The 23259-nt window shown below is 44.2% G+C and overlaps 1 protein-coding gene across 2 annotated transcripts in view; it reads right to left on the minus strand.

Moving 5' to 3' along the window:
- Positions 1 to 2117: 2117 nt before the first annotated feature.
- The window catches only part of WDPCP (WD repeat containing planar cell polarity effector), a 102228-nt gene continuing 81086 nt past the window's right edge, over positions 2118 to 23259 (minus strand). The window contains exons 14-17 of one of the 2 annotated variants that reach the window (XM_086630973.1): positions 17572 to 17707; positions 9954 to 10054; positions 8367 to 8395; positions 2118 to 2168 (exon numbers count right to left, since the gene is read on the minus strand). In XM_086630973.1, coding sequence (XP_086487099.1) covers positions 2118 to 2168; positions 8367 to 8395; positions 9954 to 10054; positions 17572 to 17707 — 317 coding nt within the window. Of the gene's footprint in view, positions 2169 to 4187; positions 4273 to 8366; positions 8396 to 9953; positions 10055 to 17571; positions 17708 to 23259 lie in introns of those variants that run through there. The other variant, XM_086630965.1, reaches the window with a different exon arrangement.

The raw sequence follows: 23259 nt of genomic DNA on the forward strand, positions 1-23259 counted from the left end.
ACACCCAACCATTTGTGGTTTTCCCTGTGCTGACCTCTGCGTTAGCCAGTCACTGCTAATTCATGCACTTTGAGTAGCAATTAATGCACATAAAATCCCACACTGCTTCCAAACCTGTTCTGAATTTGTCCATAAAAAAAAAAACCTGCCAGTGTAACTCCCAGCCGAGGAAGCTGCTGTACTGGAGAGCTCTTCTTTCATGTCGAATGGTCGAGCACAAAAAGCTGCAGGGAAGGAGGAGGGTGAAAACGGTCAGAGGGCTGAAGCCTAAAGGAAAACATATGCCTATTTCCAGTTAAACCCCTATTCAACACTTTTTTTTTTTTTTTTTCCAGGACAGACAGGACTTTTCGAAGAAAGCCACAAAAGGATGTTGTTTTTTTTTTTTTGAATGAAAAACTACAATTTTAGGAAATGGCATTCTGGATCTTATGTACATTTCTAGTATCACTTCCTGTATATTTTTAAGCCGAAATCCTCTTAGCATGCAAAGTAAATAGATTATGATATACTGAAGGATTAAGAATCACTGTCTGGTGTCAGATTAATCCCTCATATAGACCATCACTTGTACTGACAGAAATATGGCTGCAATTCAGCAAAATAGCTGTACGGCGAAGCGACGCGTCGCAGCATCTCGTGCAGAGCAAGCGCGCGATCGCCGCGGTCCGCCGTCGCGCCGGGGGTATTTCAGAAACCATATTTAAATCGCCAGGACATTAAAGAAACGCTCTCCTCCAAGTGCTGCGCGAAGCACAGCCACGACAGGCACGGCTCTGCGCGGGGAGGCGATGCAGCAGCCCGCTCTGTTTCAAAGCTTGCTTTATTAATCTTACCCTGTTGAGTGTACAAAAACCTACACGTCGCAGCCCGTTCGCTCCCTTCAACCTGCAAAGCAAAAAGTCTCCTTCGAATACGCTCATGGAAAAGCTCCGATTCGGATAAAGTGTCAAAATGGGTTGGGAGTTTTTCTGGTGCCATCAAAATTGCCCATCGTGCAGCAGAAATTCAGCAGGATTTTGGCTCACAGGGGAAAAATGGCTGACCGATAGTTAGCACAGATATTTTATTTGGCTAAATGTAGATTTTTGTTAATAAAATACTTCTAATAGCTTGTGGTTTGTTTTGTTTTTTGTTGTTTTTTTTTTTTTTCACACCGTGCTTTTATTTTCAGTCCATTCATCGTCCAAATTTGGTTGTTGTACAAAACCAGTTTCAAGAAGCTCACCAGCTTTGGGTTGCGACCATCCAGCGCTCCCAAAAGAGATCAAGCTTAACCCACACACGTGCCTACAGTAGAGTACAAAAATCTTCGTCCGTACACGCGGCGCCTGATCAAACGGCGGGAGGAAAGACCTGCGACGATGCTCTCCCCTCTCTTCACGGTCACAAAAAACCCAGAGGGCTGGAACAGGTTACGTTACCTTCTCAGTGCATTTTCTCCTCGTGGTTAGAGGCGGCAGATTAAAATCTGGACTCCAACGGAATGATGTTTAAGAGGCTCCGCGTCTTTTTTTCAAGGCAAAATAATGGTTATTCAACTAAGATGATATATCTAGATATGAAAATTGAGAGCATTCTTCGAAAAATGCTGCCGACTGTGAAAGGCTGCTCTTTCACAGAAGTATCCTGAGTGAAGATTTTATCTGCTGGTATCTCAATAGGACAGTTTTCAGAGCCTTAAGTGGAAATTCAAATCTGCTTCCAAGTGAAGATTGTTAAAATATATAATGCACAGAGAACTACAGACTTTCCCCTGAGAAGTTTATGGATTTGTCCAATAACCCGCCTCCCCCCAAATTTTTCAGCATTGCGTTTGTACAGTAAATCGGGATCTGCAATGACTTTGCTTTTTAATGCCTTTGAGTGACACAATGAAAACGTCACCAAACTGCTCTCCGTAAGCAAACGTGGGGTGCACAGATGCATTCATGCTAACCTAGAAATAATTTGGAGGTCTAAGGGCAGAACTTTTTATAAGCCTGGTGCTTCATCTTCTGCTGGTGGCTGGATCCAGGGCCAGCTGGGAGTTCGCTGAAGGACTTTCTGTGAACTTCACCACCTAGGGGAGGTTTCCCCTTCTTTGCTTTGGCAGCAAGGGGGGGTCCCACGCTTGGTCACACCAGCCCGAAGTGCACGACTTTGAGAGAGCCGCTGTCTCCAGGCTCCTGCGGACGAAAAGACAGGCAGGATCAGGCAGGCGGCAGGGACACGCAATGAGGGATGGAAACACGGGTATCGGAAACACCATCTCAACCCGGGGGGGGGAGAGACAATTGCAGACTCCGTCCAATTTTGGCCTGGGAACGGAGGATGCAGCCCTAAAGTGGTGGAGGCTGCCTCTTCATGCAAGGTAAGGCATCTCTCCCCTTTTTTTAAGCCCCTTTGCAATCTTCCTCTCCCCTGATGCTCTCGGGGAAACCAGGGGCTGGAGCTCCAGTGGCAGCTCACCGCATCCCCTGCAGTGGACACGGGGCTGGGAGCCGAGGCTCCGCCTGCCTTTGAGCCCCTTCCCCGGCGCCTGGAAGCTTCTTGGCGAAAGTGAAACTTTAGATTTTTGTTACCTTCTAATTAGAAGATAGCGCGAACACCACGAGGCTGGGTTAATGCCAGTGGGGAGCGAGCCAGGTTTTGGAAGCTATGCAGGGATGGTGTTCTGCATTCCTCATATGATGCGAATACATGATTTAAGCACAAATCCCCTTTCTGCACTCAGTGCCTGTGCAGGGTGGAAACCCCAGCCCTCTGGTTTTGCAAAGGACACAATGATGGGGAGAATATGTGCCACAAATAGAGGTTATTTCATAACATGGACTAGCGTGCCTGCAAAATGCATGAAATACTTCGCCTTGGAAAGCGCCGTAGTCTAGTGAGTCATTGCTTTCTTTTGAATTACAGGTGAGTAGCCAGCCCTTCATGATGCAAAGAAAAAAAACTAGGTGTGGAGCTGAAAACAAAGGGAAATGTGTGTTTGTCCTGTCTCGGAGGGCAAGACAGGCTGGCTGGTGTGGGAACAGGGGTGGGCTCGGCCCCAGGAGGTGCTGTCAGGGCTGCGGGAGCACTGGCAAGGGCGGACAGGACTCCTGTGAGTGACTTGCTGCTCCTTGACTTCAGGAAAGAGGAAAAAAAATAAATTCCCCGAACAACTCTCACAGCTTCATAAGGAACCTTTACCAGAGCAGCAGCTCCATCTCATGGCATGTGAGATAGATCACCCTCCGAAACAGCGTTCCTGTGCACAACCTCCCGACCTCAGCACGGAGGGAGCGGAAAAAGTGCGACAGCTCTAAACGAGCACCACGTGGATGGTTGAGTTTTGTTTCCAGCCCATCGCCTGGCACTTCCCTTGCAGGGAGATGGCAGAGGGTGGCCTTGCCACAACACGACCCCCTGTTAATTCTTGGAGGTGGTTTGAAGATGACAAACAAGCATCCCCAACGTCCTGGTCAAACCAGCGCTTCCATCCCAGACCCCACTGGGTTATTCCAGCGCTGAAACTTGAAGCATGGCTTCACTGCCAAGTCTGCTTCTTAGGCAGGGTGTCTTCAAGGAGATTATGAGTTGCATTACTTGGTAGCAGCCCCCGTGGGAGCTCTGTGTGTGTGTGTACACCTTGTTTTTTGAATGGCTGCAAGCTTTCCATAGACTCTCCCTGCTCTTTGAAGGACACTTGTAGTTGGAGACTCCAAAAAATACGAACAATTTTTTTCTTTTTTTCAGGGCAGCCACAACAGTAAATCCTTGAGGAGCATCAGTGGCTGAAAGCGGCTCTTTTTTCCCTAGAGCTGTGCCAGTGCTTGATGCAGAGGGATTTCTGCTGGTGCTTGCTCTGGGGACCAAAGGAACAGGTGGGCAGGTGAATGCAGGCTGGAGATAAAAAACCAACACATCATGTTTGATCATTTAGAGTCCAAGGCGGTTTGGGGAGGTCCCTGTTGTTCAAGGCTCAGGGTCGTGCAAGGATCAGATAGGAATCTGACCTGTGTTTTGTGACTCGTGATTTGTGCCTCTGTCTGGGGAGAGGTTAACAAGAATCCAGCTCTGCAGACCCACCTAGCTGCTTTTTAAAAAAATACTTTTAAAAAAACCTATTTGCAAACCTCTCTGGTCACACTAAAGCAGACTTGGCGGTGTCGTGTGGGAAGTCTGTGATGTGGCATCAAGCTTGTAGAGGTGTTTAATGTTCATCAAAGGCTGAAGAGCGATAATGACTGGAACCCTCTTCTGACATCTGCATCTTTTCTGATGTAGCACCCCAGCAACAAAAGAAGCCGTAATAATTTGATGAGAGTTGATTCTCATAGCACAGGAAAAGGGCTGTCCAGGAACAGGGGAAGCCAGCACTGCAGTGCTGCTGCCTATGGTAATGAGCAGCTAGTCATCCAGAGCAGGAAAACATGAATATCCTGACAGGAGAGCATCCACTTGTGCCCTGGAGAATTCAGATTGTGGGGCTTTGCATGGTAATGATGTGGTCCCGCTCCGGCAGGCGAAGGGAGGAGTGGTATGGGAAGGCACACCCTGTAATTGAAAAGCCACTAAGCCATCTCGGACCTGCAGGGATAGCAGGATGGAGGCAGTGGTTTGCTTGGTCTCCCCGGGTCTGAAGCAGAACGGAGCATCCCTTTAGTCTCCTGGAGCAGGGAATACAGAGAAACCTCTTCCTCACACTGCTGTATAACTACAGCTACGCTTTTTCTCCTGGGGGTTACTCTCAAGGGCATGATGAAGGTGGGACAGGACAAGAGTGGGAGAGAGAGGAACAAATGAAGGAGCCTTGGGGAATCACTTTAAACATCTGGGTTTTTTTTCAGGCAGATACTGCCCCATTCCAGGCTGCAAGAATAGCTAATGTGGAAGGACATGCTTGTTGTTAGGATCCATAGGTACTGCTGCCTTTCACTGGAAATGTCTTGTTTCTCTTGGAGATCATCATAGAAAACTTTTTTTCTGACTGATAGGTATTAGCTGAGTGAGAATATATTAAAATAACCATTCAATAGCCATAAGGCACCATTGGCTTCAGCATCTCAAGTTACCATAAATAAGATCAGTCCAGAAATGACAGAGCATTTGAGATTCACGTTTTCCAAAGGGTCTTGTTTGTACCGAGGTTGGTGACCAGAGTGTTTGGAGGCTTAGTTTTGCTTATCAAAGGCTGGGTGCTGCTGAACGGAAACTCTTTGAACCAACCTACATAGTTTGTTCAAGGCTATCAAATTCCAGAATAACGCAGGCCAGGAGGGATCTCTGGAGATCACCCTGCTCAAAGCAGCAAGAGTAGGCTGGGTCTCAAGCAGCATGGCCCTTGAGGCTACCCCCCCCCTCCAATCTCCAGTCTTTCCTGGAAGACAGACCTCAACATGAACACCAACTCCTGGGCCCACCAAATACTGCAGATGGGATGCTCACTTCTCATTTGCTTTGCCCCTGTTGCTTGAAGAGTTGTACCCAACCAAGCCATGCACAGGGCAAGAGAAGCTGCAGCTTATCCTCCCTCCTCTGGCAACTACATATGTTGTCCTCACCTTTGTACCCAGTGATGGGATCCTTTGGCCAGTGCTGATCCCAAGTCAGCTTGGCAAAGCAATGTGGTCTTCATTTATCCTACCTGCAAGCTGAGATCACCACAGCAGCCCTCGCCCATCATCATCCATGCTCCAAGGGGCTTCAGCGGGGACATGTGTCCCGTGCTGGCACAAAGCCACTGGCACTGCTGGGGGGACAACAGTGGCCCCTGCGGTAGCACGGTCTTGCCTGTGAACTGTCTCTCGCATGCTATAGGGTGAAGACTTTCCTCTAGAAAGCAAATCTAGCTCCACGCCTTGAGTGACGTTTGGCTGCGTGACAGCCAGCTGCCCTGGTAGGTGACTGGGAATGTTTTGTTGCACGATCTTTACAGTTTCAGGGAGGAGAAGCTTCCTCATAGCTGAGAGCAGCAGCAAGCAAGGACGATGCGTGTTATGATGCACCTACAAAAGACAGGGTCCATGTTGGATACATCCCCACTGACGCCTCCATGGCCATTTGCTCTGGGGATAGGTCACTTCTGGCTCCAGCCTTTCGCAAATGAACTGGTGAAGGGGGGCAAAGCAAATGCTCCAGCTTGCAGTTGCAGAGATCTTCCTGCAGAATTGACTGTGCAAGAAGGGCTGGGTTTTGGGTGTGCTCCCCTTGCGTGGCACCGAGCCCGGTATTGTGAGGGCTCCCTCTGAAGCAACGTGCAGGAAGTGGTGGTGGAGGGATGCCAGCCCAGGGGAGCAGGAGGGTGAAAGTGGGACCTTGGAGATGGACTGTCCATCAAATGCTGGCACCGATGCAGCAGGCTGGTGGCAGTGTCTGGGTGTAGAGCTACTGCTGATGGTGGGTTTGGGTTGGATTTGGCATGGGTTGGATTAAAGCAAGAGGTCAGTCCAGCTAGAACGGAGTTGCTCTGATTTGCTGGGTGCTTGTTCCTGTATTGCTACTCAATTGCTGCAAGACTTCCAAATTTCCACACAACATTAAAAGTCAGGACAGGATGGTGTTGGAAACGTATTCCTAGAAGTGCAAAGTTAGTGTTGCGTGGATGGTTTTCCTCCTCCAAAAAACCTGGTGTGCACAACTGGCTCCCCCTTACCTAGCAAGTTGTTTCCCTCTGCAGCCCAAGTGCTTGTCAGAGCTGCTGCCTCCCTTCCCTTGGTCCTGTGAGAAACAGAGCAGCTCAGTAAGGATGGAGGTGCCCCATTTTCCTGTGCACAAGCAGCTCCGCAATGCACGGTGAAATCAGGGCACCGCCACTGAGGTCGCAGAGGCCACACTTTGACCCAGTAGCTTTCAGCAATGGTGACTGCTCAGTTCACTTTTTGGAACCCAAAGACGCTTTAACCACTCCCTTGTGTAAGTCCTTGAAGATGTGATGGCAAAGTTTTGTTCTTTGTATCACTCCCATTATACAGAGTTTGTGCTCGTGGATTTTAATGTGAGAGTCCAGAACTTCCAGTTATGAATTCAGCCGCTAATGTGGGGGCAAGGAGCACCTTACGCACAGCTCAGGGAAGGAGCAGTAAACCGCTGGATAACCCAGCTGCAAACCCAGGAATGCCATCAATGCCTCCAGACTGTCACCGCTGCTATATTATACTTCATGCTGTATTGTGAAGCCACCAAATCCATCGGAAGGCCACTGGGGACATCCTTTGAGTCCAGGGGTTTCCCCACCAGCACGACCCCGATGTGGCAAACTCTGCCACCTGCTCCCCAGACTTTCCCCATCCTCCACCCGGTGAAATGCGCAGGGGCCCACGGGAGGCTGCAGAGGTGGGGCCGACGCGTGTTGTTCTCCAGCGCTTTGGGACTGGTAGAACAGCTCTTAGAGCATGATTTTACTTGGCACGGACTGGTTTTGTAATGAAAGAAATAAATAAGTGCCATCCTGCTCTGCTGGGAGTTTGAAGCATTTCCTTTCTTTTTTTTTTTTCCCTTTAATGATCTGGTTGAATTTAGGCCAAACGAGGAATACTTCGGCCTCAAAAATAAGAGTTTCAACAAGAACTGTAATTGGGAGGAAGCTAAAATACAGGCACTCTTGTGTCTCCATCCATGCTGCCGTGAGTCTGCTTTTATTTTATTTCATTTTTTCCTTTAAAGTAGAACCGAAGGAGCGCGTCAGTGCCGCACACTTCTGACTCATCAGCTCTGGAGACAGGATCGCCCTACGTATGTGCTCTGTATGCACCCCCATTGACACCCAACCACCTAGGGCACCAAACCGGGCTGGGAGGGAATGTCCTGACGGGAGACAGGGGTAGCTGAAGGATCTGGGGCACGGAGTAGGGTCTCCCTGCCCATGTGGAGTTCTTTTCCTCTCCTGCTGCAGTGAACTTCTTGCAGGCTGGAAGTACACAAGTGCCCGAGCCAGTGTGAGAGAGGGAGGAGGACATAGGACTGGAGGCTGGTGGTGGGGGGAAGGGCTGGTCCACCTTTTTTGGCAGAACCTTGCAGTTAAATCAGCTTAAAGCGATCATGAAACCATAGGGTAGTATTTCACTTCTCTTTACTGTGGTCTCTCACTCGTGAAAGCGCCAATACGAGCGCTGGCTAGTTCACGTAAGATGAACGTGCATGGAGGACAATAAGTTCTTTCTTAGGTCCCATCCAACAGGCATCGGATAATAATAATTTTCAACTTTTATGCGCTGCGCTCTATTCAAAGCCGCAGACGAAGCCCCGCTCTAGCAGCGCGGTATAGAAGCATTTCTACCAATTTCAGCAAGAGCCCTGCAGGCAGACAGCTTGCAGGGACAGGCTCAGGGAGTTTCAGGAAGCTGCAAAATAGAGTAAATAATAATAAGCAGGAATAAAAAAATAAATCAGAAATGCGTTACCTGCTCTGTAGGAACCGCTCTCAAATTTCCTGAAAAAAAAAAGAAAAAAAAAAGATCATCACCATGTTATTTACATTCTATTGAACTCACTGAAAAACCCAAACAAACAAGGGCACGGTATTAGGTAACTCTTTCACTTTTTTGATAGGGCACAGCTATTTTATACCCTATTATTCAATGGATGAAGTAAAATATTTAGTATATTGCTTATACAAGTCTATACATGTAGGATACCTATATTCCCCCAAACGCTACACCAAGTTAAAGCAACTGTGATTTTTGCAGATAGGGCAGTGTGGAGACGCAAGGCCAGTGACGGATCAAGATTCCTACAACATTCTGACTCGGTGAGGAGCTGTTGCAGGAGTGGGATGCAGGCATTGTGACAGAGCTGTGGCTGCAGCACACCTCTCTACCTGTACCTGTAGCTGTAGGGTGGCAGAGCTCGGAGTGGGCTGCCTGCCCGAGTGCTTGTGTCTCGGGAGGGTTTTGCAGCCCGTGTGCTATCAGGTTGCTGCTGGAGGTGCTTGAGGATGAGGCTTCATGTTACAGCTTGAGCTGAATTAACAGCTGCCAACATCAAAAAGAAGTCCTGCTGCAGGCAACGTGCTTCTGCCCCTCACTTGGTGCTGTCTGTGGTGTCCTCTGATCCCAGGCAAGGCAGTTCGGCTCAGGGGATGGACAAAAGCCCACGGGAAGGAAAACAAATAATTTTTTCGGTTGGGCTAATGTGCTGGCAGCCCCCTGTGTGATCCCATGAATGTAGGCAGAAGGTGGCGGTGAGGGGGAAGCAGGACCTTCCCATTTCAATGGTAGCAAAGTGGTAGTTCAGCCCCACTGTAAGGTGGAAGCGTATCCATAGCTGGCGTGTTTGAAACTATCTATTATTTTAGTCGTGGCTATAGGAACCGCAGTTGTGCCATGACTTTCTGTGTCACTGTGCCTAGAGACTGGCTCAGTTCCTACATACCTCTCACTATAGTGACAGGATACCCGGACAAGGCAGAAGACAAAAATCCTTGTCCCACCCCTTGTGCAAATACTCTTACAGATCCCTGCCTGGCTGACTTTACAGAACGACTCTTTAACCACAACTGTCTGGTGCTGGACTGCTCCTCTAATACACCATTGCACTGCTTTGAATCTGCTATGATGGAGATACTGAATACTGCCAAAGCAAGACAGCCACGTCTGTTTCCTCCAGAACCCCCTGCAGAAGTGGTGTAAAATGCCGCTCTACTAGCCATATAACTGGTGAGGCTCTGCTGCTGAGGACCTGGCCATCACACACCAAAAAACAGAGCAACGACAACTGAAACTTATAAACACTTCGCCTGTTTTTGCCAAATTGTGAATAGTGCTGCAAGATAAGAAGATTCAAACACTCAGACAATTTATTCTACATTGCGAGAGCCATTAGCCGAGTCCTCGTGTCTCTCCCTGCTAAGCATACACAAACCAAGCTCGTGCTGCAATGCCACTGCCTTATTTTTCTTCCTAGATCCAAATTCTTTTTTCAAGATATCAATCATCATTATTTCTAGCTTCATACCCTTGTGCATATTTGAAAATGACTCGTTCACTTACCCTTCTGGCTGCTGGAAGAGGGTTTCTCCATCCGGGATGTGGTGGGACCATCCACTCCAGGCTTACGCTCAGTGTCCTCTGCCTCTCTGCAGCTGGTGGGTCTTTGAAAACAAAACAGAAGTGATAGGATGGGAGGGAGCAAGGACTGAAGAGTTGGGGAGATGCTGCATAGCAGACCAAAGCTGTTTTGCTTGTTTTCTATCTTTTCAAGTACACAGCGGCTGTGTACAAACTGTAGCTCTTTTTTATCGGATGCCAGTACATTTGTTGACTGAGCGTCACTAGCATCACTCATTTGGCTGTGCAGTTGCTCCAGCACTGTCCTGTCATTCAAAGATGTGGTGTAAAGCTGGTGTTTTTTTGAGCAATTAAGGTTTTGTTAAGCAGGACAGGCTGGGGATGTACAACACATGCAGCAGGCACCTGGCACTGTGGCAGCCTTGCATGGAGGCGGTCGGGTAGACGCCAGGAGAGGAGGATGTCTGACCCAAAGGGCAACGCTGATTTTCTGTGATTTTTGCAGTTAAATCCTGTCCCCACACCACTTCCATCACTGAAATCCAAGTCATGAAGGAGCTGCAGGGAGGAAAACACTAGCTATGTGTTACAGAAAATGCAGGTGAATTTTTTTTCTTTTTTTTTGGTTTCGCTAGTCTTGCTTTCTTCACTCGTCGTTAATCTCTGCTTACGTAGGCGTGTGGAAAGGCAATCCATTCCCAAGGCAGTGGAACTGGAAATTTGGAGGTTATCTTGTGCTATCTTGGCTTGCTGACTCGCTGCTGGTCCCACCATCTGCAAAATGCCAAGTGCCAGGCGAGGTCTAAGGGAGGGTTGCCTTTGGCAAGGAGGAGTCTAACAGAAAAAATAAACTAAATCTCTCAAGCCAGGCCGGCTGGGATCCCCTTTGGGGAGTGACTCTCCTCGTTTGGGTGGATTTTTCCCCTCCATGGATGTAGTCATGTTCAACTCAAGTAGTGTTTTACTCAAGGGTGGCTTTCAGATAGGACGGCAGCGTAGCTGGGAGAATGAAAATGCAAACCCTTCTGTGCAGCACCCAATTTAACTGCCACAATATGAAATCTCACTCAGCTTTCATGATACGAATAATACATTCCAGGCATAAAAAGCGTGTTATTACTGATGAGAACATAAATAACTAAAAAAAAAGCTCAGATTTTCTCTCTGTCTTTGTCTTCCCGCTACCAGTTGGGTGACAGTTATGCAAGCAGCTGGGCATCTGTAAAGCAACTAAAAGCAACTCTCCTCATCAGCTTTCCCGAGACATTTTTAAGCTGCAGTAATGCAACTCTCCCATCACGCTAAGCTTTATTGGTTCAGCAAAAGAAACTAAGAAACTTCATTGGAGACCAGATTATGCTGGTGGCAAAAACGGAGGGATTCTTCTGCTCTTCGACCCCATTATCTCCTCTGTAGTGTCTTGATCAGCTTTCTTATACACAGCCTCGGATTCTGCCGAGACCTGCAAATTGCTTTTTTGGCTGCCAAATTGCCATAACCCTTCTATTTTTATGTTCTAAAAGAGCTTAAACCCCTCCATCCTCTTTGCACGTGTCTTTAAAATTGACCAGTACTGGGAGGATTTCATGTATATCCCAAGGCTTAGAAGAAGATGTTACTTCTACTGAGCTTCTAGTTTTACAGTCAACAGACGTGAAAAGCCCAGCGGGGATAAAAGGAACTTAACCAGTTCTGTCTAATGCATATAAATCTACCTAAGAGCTCAAGGCACTAGAAGTACTCAATGCTCTACATTTATCTGAGTCTAAGATACAGAAATGGGTCTTCAGCCCACATGCCACAAGTCCCATTTTGATGCCAAGTTAATATGAATTAAGAGACTGAGATGAATAAACAAGGTCAGTCTGGGCTGGGCCAAGTTGAATCAATGTAAAATAATTGTCAGTATTTTCTGTCAGCAACGCTGGTTTATCTTGGCTTGGGATTCTCGGCGCTATAGATTATAAAATGTTTTCAGTGGAACAGTTGGCAGACATTTTATTGATTTTTCTTTGTTTTGTGAATGCTGGAAAAATTTCCATTAAGTATACATGCCGCTCATGTGACGAAGCCAAATTGCTTTTTCAAACTTTTCTTTCTTCAAGTAAGCTAACGCCGTAATACGTTAGCAATCTAATTTAATCAAGAGAACCTTTGTCTAGAATCAAGAGGCCATAGCGTGCACCTCGATCCACCTCGAGTACTTATGGGATAATAAGAGTTAATTTTGTATTTTCAAGGTGCTGCACACATGTTGACTAATTAAGTTGCCCAACATCACTTTTAAGTCAGCAATATATTATCTCAGTTTTACAGATGTAGAAATTGAGAGTGCAACTTCGCGCAGAGCCACGCGTGTTTGCCTGCTGTTGCGTTCTTGATGCACGTGAAGCTCCTGTTGCCTTCACCAGGGCTGAGCAAAGGCAAATAATGAGAAGAGAGGCCGCAGAAACCAGGCAGGATTAGCACTGCTGAGCTGCTGGATCCCACCTCCATGATGAGTTTCCTACACCAAATCACCACATCCCCACAGCACACCTCTTAATAGAGTTACTTTGGAACTGAAAATTGCTAGGACCGATAGAGCAGCTTGTAGGATTACATGTGGACCTGTGGCAGGCTGTATTTCTCAGCCTATATTCCTTCTATTTTAAGATCAAGTTTGCTTCCTGGTTAAAGAGGACTTTTGAAAAAGATAATTGACAGTGGAGGAACGACCAGAAGTGCCCTGAGGGTGCTAAATGCTTATTTTGTTTAATTGCACGAAACAATGAAGTAAGAGTAAGAAATCGGTTTAATTTTTATTTTTTTTTTACGTGACATGCAAAAGGGGATGCAGTGAGATAACTCTAATTCTAATTAATATCTCTTTTTATGCTGATTTAATAACCAACGTATACAGATATGAAAGACAGTCGGGTAGTTTTCTCTTAACGCTTCCTGAGGTTTGACCAGTGATGCTACAGATTCAAAATATAAAAATGTGCTTCTGAGCTTAAATAAAAACCTTGTAGAGCAGTAGAAATACGTGTATTTTTAAGTACATAGGCATCAGGGAAGTTTTATGATAAAAATCGCTGTAACGATACATACTTTTGCTTTCTCTCCTAATCATTTGTATTAAAATAAGAGATATCCTAATTAAAATAGTAGTTCTGGTTTGGGGGATGGGGACAAGGTAGATGGATAATAAGCTAAAAAAATCCCAGTTTCACACACCCCTTGACACTACCAACAAATGCAAGATATTTAAATCCCCAATGCATTATGGTAAGGAAACAGAATGACACACTGATGGGGAGGAAAGCCACACCGCAGTTACCAATGCCAATGGCACCATGAGGAGTGAGTGCAGCAGTAGCTCTGTGCAGACTCTTATGTGTCAGACTCTGGCACGGTCGCAGGCACTCACTAGTTGACTCATCTAGAAATGAGCTGACCCACAGGGAGTCAATCAGTTCCTTTAGCACCTTGCTGAGAGGACTGATGTGCTACCTTGGTCCTCTGAACAACAGTGTCCATACTTTCTGAAAATATTTTCCTCATTTACAGGCAGCAAAAACATTATACTGATCAAAACATTTTCATAAACAGATATCAAGAATAACGAGAGGACAAGAACTGCTAGGCTATAACATACCTGACACTTGGAAGGAGAGAATGGCAGTGGTCAATGGGAAACGTAAGCCAGAGACGAAAGCTTTTTCTTGTAAAATTATTCACTAGACCATGCATTGTTGGTGGTATTGTTCTTGTTGGTGGTAACTGTCTTGTTCATGTTAGAGTGGAAGAAACCATACAGCAAATGCGTTGTCCTGAAATAACATACTCTGTGCCTGTACACGATTTGGAAAGTTGATTCCAGTTCTCCACTGACAGCAACACTATTGCTACTTCAACAAAACGTCATGGAGTTAAGCCAATTTTCTCTCTCTGTAAAACATGATTTAGTCTCAAATTAAGTTCTCTGCTTTCTGACTGTTAAGGCAAGAAGGGAAGCTAGACTTTGCCTAGAATAACTTCTCAATCAAATAAACCCTTGAGACTATTTTATGAATTATCATTTTGGTTCCAGCCTTTTCTGCCCTTGTCTCCATCCCAGGCTACGGCTTTCCTTATCAGGCAAAGGAGACGATGATGTGAAGAGTTAATTGAAGTGATTTGTTAATCATGCAGCCTGAAAACTGGGCTTCTGTTACACATATGCAGATGTTAGGCTCCCTGAAGGGCATCAGTAACGAGGTTTGTTAAGTAAGTTAAACAGAAACATCTTCTGCTAGTCTTCACAGAGCCCTTGCCCAGGGCTTCTGCCTAGGTCTAATTCATGAGATACGCCTTGGCTGTCCCAAAACAAAGGTTCTGTCAAAGTTTAAACACAGGAAAGAAAGAAGTCTGGGTATGTGCAGGAGATGAGACTCCAGAAACTCGGGTAAGATACAGATTTGAGACAGTATCTGGATCTGACAGGGGTGGTAGTGTTAGAAACACAGTAATGTAGGTCGATTTCATGGTTTTGGTGTGACTAGCCAGTACAAAGACACAAAGCCAAGGTAGACAAACAAAAGACTCTGGAAGAGAAGAAAGAGTCCAGATCTGAGTTGACTCTTGTCACACCATCAGCAAGGACATTTGCTGTAGGAAGTCACAATATGCCAACACACAGAGAGATGAAGCAAACAAAAGCTATAGAATAACCTTGCTCCCTAGACTACAAATCAAGTCCTCAGAGGCAATATCGCATGGATTTAAATGATGCTGAGGAGGTAAGTCAACAAGTTCCCTAGAGTAATACACATCAAATGTGGTTGAAGTGACTTGGCCAAGACAAGAGGCTGCACTGTGCATGGGGTTAGGGAACAGAGAACAGTAGTAAATCTATTACAAAAATATTTTTTTTTTTTTTTTTTCTTGAGGGGAAAGACTTCAGAAGTAAATAGGAAATGATTCAGGATGTACATTTATCTCACTGGTGAGCAGAATACATAAACACCGAAGACTAGCATTAAACAGCATGAGAAATGGAGAAAGTCAATAATGAAACAAAAAATGACCAAGCTAACAAACAAGGAAGGGCTTTTCCAGGAGGGAGAACGTGTCCTGAGTATTGATTTTGAAACTGCAGGTAGTGGTTGGAGGCGGGGAAGAAGTGGACAGTCAAAATGTCAGATATGAATTTGTGATGTGAAAAATTGGTTATAATAATAATGTTGCTGTGCACTTACTAAGATGTGTAGCTGCAAGCACCATGCAGCTGCGATTTCATAAACTTCACTGCGTTTTAGTACAGCGTTCTTGTCGCCATTTTTTGGGGTGAATTCACTGAGGCAGCAGAAAACAAACACAATTTAATTTTGGGTTCACATGCTAGATCAACATGTTAGATCAACAAATTTCCTCAAGTGCTGCATAATCATCTACCCACTATGAACTGTGTCCTCTGCCGATATCTCAGAGTACGCAGCCAAATCTCTAGTAACGCTGGAGTATCTTGGCCACAGAGGTGAAATATTGCGATGACTGCAGAACCAAAGATTTCCCTATTTACGTAGGCTCCTAACACTCAGGAATTTCCTTTTTTATACAAATTTCTTCAGATGAAGAAGTCTGATGCGGACTTGGCACAGATGTATTATAGAAAACAAACTCTGAAACTGGAGGCAAAACACAAGCCACAGTTACGTGCTTGTAACCGTCTGTGGGTTTTTTAAGCATAGAGAAGAGGCTGTTGGAGTCACCTGTGCCTCAGCAGGTGACTTTCCCAGCCAGTTGGTGTTGTCATAGGGAGTGCCTTTAAAACTCAAATTTGTGCTGGCAGGCTTCAAGCAGCTGCGGCCAGCCCCGGGAGCCGTGAGAAGTTTTCTTTCACAGCTCTGCAAGAGGCAACTAAAACTCTGGGTGCTCCTGGGGGAGGTCAGCTGCAAGCATGGGGTGTCAGCAGGCGGAGGAGCTCGTCGCGTGGGTGTGGAGCTTGCTTTATACTCACCAACCTGGCAAAAGGCAAACAAAAGCCTCGGGAAATCCCGGCAGTTTTTGCAGCTCCGACGATTGCAAAGAGCCACTCGTGAGGCTCAGCAACTTTCAGTGACCCACCTGGGCTGGCATGGGCGAACGCGGTCAAGTCGGGGAGACGAGGAGTAGGAGTAAAGTTGGACTCTGCAATCTTTCTCCCAAGACGCCTGACGAAGGCAGACGTGGGACTGCCAGAGACGTGTGAGTCATAGCAACCTCCGAAAGGGAAAAGGTGAGCTGAAGGGAGGATAGCATGTTTATACCTTGGGATCAGAGGCATGCTGGGATTAGTCTCTGCTCTAGCGCTCTGTTAAAGGAGATCCTTTTGTTGGAGCACTTGGAAAGTCCTCTGTAGTCAATATAGTCTCCAGCATGATCTTACTGCCTTTATTATTTGCCCATATCAGTGCTATCTGCACCCCGAAAGCTAAGACAGAACAATTGTGCACTATATTTTTAAAAGCAGGCCCCATCTCCAAATCCATTCGATACCTCCGAAAGCTTGAGACGATGTTCTGTATCCTAAAAATTGCAGGTTATGCATAAAATAAATATTTCACTAGCGGTGTGCAGCTGGTGTAACGGATATTATATCTAATACTGCAAAAGTTCAATCTCTTCATGTGAGGAAAGACAGTAAGCTACGTAACAGATTTCCAGAAGGAGAAAGAAATGTGTTTCTAGCCCATACAGAGTGTTCAGCACAGTTACATACAAATGGTTAGGATGATTTGCCAACGTGGAAGTTCAACGTTGTCCTCATACTAGATTTACTAAAAATATTCTTACATACAGTAGGCACAGAAAATAAAAATAACTGCATCTATATACTCACTGGGAACAAACAATCCTTTCTTTTCTATCACGAATGCATGAAGAAAAATAAGAGAAATAAATGCTTTTTAATCTTTGCAGAAGAGCTGTTTCATTGTAATTTCTCGTTGGTTGCAAGGTGGTGTGCGGGTTCACTAGCAGCAAAAACACTGAAAAAATCCCCAGTTGTCAGACCTGCTGTTTCTCTCACAATATGTAAGTTTCAGGTTTTAATAAAGTTTGGAAGAAGGTAACTCTTGGAAGATCATCCCAAGGACTTTGATCACAGGCTAGTGATGAGTTTACAGAAATCTGTAACGATTCATGTTAGGTTTTTAAAAGTTCTATTTACCACCTGTAACTGTTAATTTGCTGCATTTCCATTGTTGTATTTCTCTCTTCTGCTTGTTCATCAAGGAAGGCTGCATTTGCTCAAATGGGTTAATTTGAAAATGGTTCTGCTAGCCCATGTTAAATGCTCACAAACTGTCTATGTTTCTGGAGACTGCTTTGTGTCCAAGTCATGTCCTTCTGGCATCTGAGGTTTTTCTTAGTTCCTGCTTAGTGTCTTCATGTTTTATTTACAGTCATGATGCAGATGTCAACTGAGGTTGTCAGGAAAGTTCAGAACATCAAACATACATTTCAAAAGTATTTTAGTTAATTATTCCCCCCTTCCCTTCCATTCTCTGTTACAGAAATACAGGATTTTCCTTGGCCTTATGAAACATCTTTGACGGACACGAGTTGCCCGCGTGACCCTTCCTGTGCTGCTCACCTGCGGGAGCAGCTCTGCGCCGGCGTTCCGATGGCTGGACTGGGAGCAGGTGGGTTGCGCTCTCTTCCGTGCTCTGAAGGACGGTCAATGAAAGCTTCATGAGATGGATCTTCTTCACCTGACTGCCCCAGAAGTTCTGCTAAGATGAATCAAGATATGATATCAGGCTTACTTAATTTAAAAGTACCAATCAAGTTGCCAACTGTTTGCCTTAGATGTCAATAAGGACAAGGGTGTCCTCTCTTCTAATGGATCAAATCAAATGGAAAACCATGTTTATACAGCTTCCACTCTCGACTTTTCCCCTTGAAAAGGAGGCCAGGTAGCTAATGATCAGCAACAATAATACATCCAAGAGTTTTTAGAAGGGAGGGAGGAAGTATGTGTTGGCTTTAGTTAGCCAGGAAGAAATGCCTTCTATAAGTTGTCAACTACAGAAGGTCTAGCTGGCTGCCAAAGGCTGCTGCATGTGAGTATTTCACTGCTGCCATACAGGTCAAAGTCTTATCAGTTGGACTGTTCCTCCATAAGGGTATGTGTAACTCCTTTCTTTAAAAATAAAGACTTTTCTTATCTTTGTTTCAAAATATTTTGGTTCACAATCAAGACCCAAAGTCTTCAGGTAGGTGAAGGAGGGACCTCCAATTCCCAACTTCCAGTCTGAGATCTTTGGGGAAGGAAATTGTTTGAAAATACCCAAACCAATTAAAAATATAGAGGATAAATTGCATATTCTAGGTGTGAGACTTAAATAATTAAAAAAATTAATCAAACCCCAGGCTAGTAGAGTTTGGATTAAAGAAAAAAATCCTGTTACAGATAAAGACTTTAAAAGATTTTTCTCAAAATTGTAAGACCTTTTTGAATTTTTTTTTCTTTTTTAATCCTGTTTTTCTCCCCTTGTTCTCTGCCTTCCTGGATCCTGCATAAGCTAATCGGCACGATACCCATGGCAACACCATGGGCAGTGCGAGCAATAAAATGCTCCTGCGAGCGTTGCTGTACTGCTAGTTTACATTTTGGCCAGAGACCCAGAACGCTCACCAGCTTAGGAGGGCAAATCTACTTGTAAGCGTTTCTGAATCTCTGAGTCCCAGAAAGCTATCTCTGTTAAGGTTCCTGCAGACTATTTCTACTCTTCATTCTACCTAAATATTATTAGCATCTGCGGTGTGAGAGAGGGTGAAGTGTGGCAACCAATTTGGCTTTCTCAGGTAACTGATATTTTCCACCTGTACTGTCATTTCCCACATATGGAGCAATGTGGGGAATTGCTGAAAACAACCAACTCGGTCAGGGGCAACCAACCTCCAAGCATGCACACGACGTTGCAATAAATACAGGAGATAAACTGGCCCTGATGTAATTTCTCATCTATCTTGAATAAAAAAATCCGAAGAGAGAAAAAAGATGGGAGAAAAGTTGTACGAGCGATGCTCTATGTCTAGGAAACGTAAATCAAGTGCAGGTAAAGTAGGTCTTTGGAGATCTCTTCTTGGAGCCTGTTGCAGAACAAGCAGCCAGGAGAAGGAGGGGAACAATATGGAGAACTTTAAAAGGCACAGGAGAAACTGCTTTTGATATGTATGAAGAACTCTGGGAAAGGGCTGAAACAAAATTCCTGTTGGTGTGTGTGTAGGCAAAATCCACCACAGCTCTTGTGGGACAAACTTTGGCAGCCTCTGCTTGGGAACATAGCTCTGGTGAACCGAGTCTTTGGTCCTGAAGAGCCTCCCCTTTCACCTGGCCTTAGAAAGCTAAAAGTAAGGAGGGAAATGTTAAACCTTTTGGTTTTCTGAATGTCAAAGCTAGGATGTACAGCGTGAGTCAACCTGGTGTAATTCATCTTTTTTTCCTCTTTTTTTTTTCTTTTCCCATCTACTCAGTAATGCCTAAGGCCTACATAACTTACTCCCTTAAAGTGACAAACTTTCACCAATATATGATGTACATGGCTTCTCCTTAGACATCCCTCCTGCGGCTGAACTAGCTCCAAGGAGCAGTGGCTTTTCAGAACGTAAAACCCTAAGAGATGCTGAGAGAGGAGCGTGTATTGAGAAAGGAAATACAATAGGATTGGGTCAGCTTTGTCTTGATCCAAACACAATAGGATTGGGTCAGCTTTGTCTTGATCCAAACACAATAGGATTGGGTCAGCTTTGTCTTGATCTCTTTCCGTCATACTATTAATGTGGATTTTCTCGTACCTGTTGGGAACCAGATCTGAATAAATCACAGCTGTCTCATGTCCATCACTTCAGTGTAACTCACGCACGTGCTCTGGGTGAGACCTAGCACTTTTGTAATGTGGAATGGGCTACAATTTGGATGTATCCAGTCCTCGTGTGGCATATTTCTCGTATATGAACGCTACGAGCAATTATAACTGTGGCCACTGACTTTGCTAGTTTGAGCTGTGGATGCAGCACAGCTACACTTTGTTAACTAATGCTACTGGATCCAAGATCCATAGCAACCTCATGGAAAACAGAGGAGTCTGTCATATGCAAGCACACTTGTAGCCAAAACTCGAGGATGAGAGGGGTTCTTACCCACAGGAGTGCAAATAGATTTCTTTGCACTTTCATATCTAAATTAAATATCTGAAACTGACCTCCAGTTATGAGGATTGAACCTACTCTGGTCTGGGTTTACAGCTGCAGCGTTGCAGTAGAACATGAGATAGGATCAGATGCCAGGAGTGGTTCAAAGCCACAAAACCATCAGATACGAGCTCTAGAGTAAAGAAATAAACTTTTTTGTTGTGGGACATCGGACTGTGTTCCCTGTGAGAAGTGCTACAGAAGGAAAAACAAATGCGCAAGGAATATTGTTTAAACAACACAGCCCTTCCCAAACCAGAGGCAACATATACCACATTTAATTAAAAAGGGAAGGATTTTGGCAACAAAGCCATGGATCTGGGAGAGGGTGGTGGTCCTCACATCTAGATGAGGGCTCTGGCTAGGGTGTAGTGCTTAATAAAGACTTGACTTTGTGCTACCATTGGAGGTATCTCCAGTTGCACCTAAGATTTAATATTCAGGTACTCTGGGATCTTCCTTTGGCTTATTGCACAATAAACTCTTGCTGTTTTTAATTCTAACCTAGTATTTGCTTATCATGTTAGGATCTGGGGATTTGAATCTGAATTTGAATTTTAAGAACTTGAGCGTTGGTATCGCAGCTAACATTGTTGTTTCATCATTAAAGTCATTTATCAGATGCAATAATATGAATTATATTGTGCTAAAAATCTTTATCTACAAAATCCCATTGTCACGATCAATATTAGGATAATGTTTTACACACACAACTGTACAATGCACATTCTGCATTTCCAACATTTGCTGATAGTTGCTACTGCTAAATCTGGTGCCTGTCTGAAATAGTCAAATATGTTTCTTTACAAGTCCACTAAGTTTTCCTACGTTTTAATGTGCAGGATACTCTCTGAACACTACACACAGGTGACGAGATCTCATGACTTCCCTGCTCATGTATGTGTCATTATTTAACCATATCTATTCTCTTTGGGGTCTGTGTCTGCAAATCAGAAGCCGTTTCCATTCTCCAATATCCTCCACTGGACTTTCGGGGATAAAATTGCATTTAAAAACATGCAATCCTGTGGTAAAATGAAAATCTTTTAACATTGTTTGCAAAATTGACAGCTCTACTTAACAGAAGCCATGAAATTATTTACAAAGTAGCAGCTGCTCTCTTAAAAATATGGCCTTTTTTGGGCATGAAAAATAAACTAGTTGATAAGGGAGAGATAAGCCATTTGACTTCTTCTTTGTGTGTCCAGCACGGCTCGCGGAGCCAATTCTGTACAATCTGATGTTTACAGAGCAATCGTAACGTACGACCTCCTTAGGCAACAGGGACACAAGAAGCCTTTAAAACGCTGAAGCAAGCATTTAATCAGAACTCTTCATGCTGATCTTTGAAAAATTCAATAAGTTCAAAAAATGTAACTCCTAAAGATAAAATATCAGGTTTTTTGCTTCAGGAGTTGCAAATATATCCCAATGAACTCCCAGTGAACCACATAGACTTCAGATATACTGCTCTTTTTTTTTAAAAAAAAAAAGAAGTAAATAGTAGAGATTTTCTGAACAAAACAAATCAAGGGTCTGAAGAAAAGCAAATGGTTAAGCTAAGAGAGTGCTGGAAAACAGTAGAGTTCAGTAATAACCCAAACAATCACACTATTTTTTAGGCATTTAAACATTTTTTTTTTAATTGAATAGCTATTTCCATGTGAATAAGTTCATATCTCCTTTTATTATGCATTAACTTTTTTTTTTATTTTGACCTGTTGAAATCAAGCTTTCATGCTTTTTTGTTTTTTTTTTGGGGGGGGGAGAAGGGTTGTGTTGTGTTTTTTTTTTTTAAAGCAAATAACTGCTGCAGGAAGCATGAGATTGAGCACGATCTCACGCATTATCAAGTTGCTCCACCTTAACTCTGCCCCAGGTTTTGTCAAACTGCACGAACGTTTTTCTAAAGCCACTGGGTAAAACTCTTCTGGTATCAAAATTAGTGGGAACTTCCATTGCTGACTTGAGTGTGGTCAGCTCCTTCTCTGGCTAACATTGTTTTCCTGAAAACGTCTTTCTAAATAAACAGATTCTAATAACATTGTTTAGTTTCAACAAATTCCTGCAGTGAAACTACACAGCTTTGTGTATGTGGAAAAATATAACTCTAAAACATCTCTGTTTCTTTTGGTCTAGTTTTCCATGGCTTCTTATTTTTAGATTATTTTTGTGTTGTTTCGTTAATTCACAGTGCTGACATGTTTTCATTCGACAAACATGAATTGTCAAAATACTGTTTTTATAGTACTTTTAAAACTCATTGAGAACAGCTGTTACTGCTGGGAGAGCTGGAAAAGGTACATTAAATCAGAGTATCTTCCATTTGTGTTGTAATTTAACAATTTGATACCTGAAAAGATAAGGCACTTCAATCACTGCTAAGTAGAAGCAACTCTTAATGGTAGCATAACATGTCATTATTTCACTAGCTGGGTATTAGGCGTATTAGCAGCAACAAAACTGTTCCACTGGGTGTGCCAGGAAATTTAAGAATTAAAATACAAGTTATATGATAAAACTAAAGAAGTGGTTAACATTTATGAACAACAGCTCTTTTTTTTTTTTTTTCTGTAGCATAGACAGTTATATTTCACTTAGTAGTCTTCTCCAGCTTGCAGTGTAACCTGGCTTTAAAACTTTCTGCAAATGGAAATGCCAAGTCTTTACTAGCTCTGGCTGAGATTTCAATCTCTACTACTCATTTGCTCTGCTAGAATCATACACAAAATTAAGCTAACCACTATATAGGCTAAATAGTTAATTTTATATCTCCCCGGAGCCTAAGTAATCAGGTTCCTTAGGAACCGCTCTAGCAGTGCCAATATTATTTAATTTGAAACAAAAAGATGTGTCTTACAGGGTAATCCAGATGTGGTAGTACCAAGCTGTGACGGGTCAACAGCTGCAAGAGACTGAATAACCAAAGATTTGTTTCAATTCCAGGCCCTTTCACTTCAAAGGCTTGACTAGTGTCCCAGCAATAGAGATCTTGCACCTCTAGATTTTATCAGGTTTCCCGAACCATGTGAAGTTTGCCTAGTAATCTTGGCAGCAGGCAAGCAGCTCTCCTCTTTGCTGCCAA

The sequence above is a fragment of the Tauraco erythrolophus genome, chromosome 2 (genome assembly GCF_009769465.1).
Source record: "Tauraco erythrolophus isolate bTauEry1 chromosome 2, bTauEry1.pri, whole genome shotgun sequence".
Classification (NCBI taxonomy): Eukaryota; Metazoa; Chordata; class Aves; order Musophagiformes; family Musophagidae; genus Tauraco; species Tauraco erythrolophus.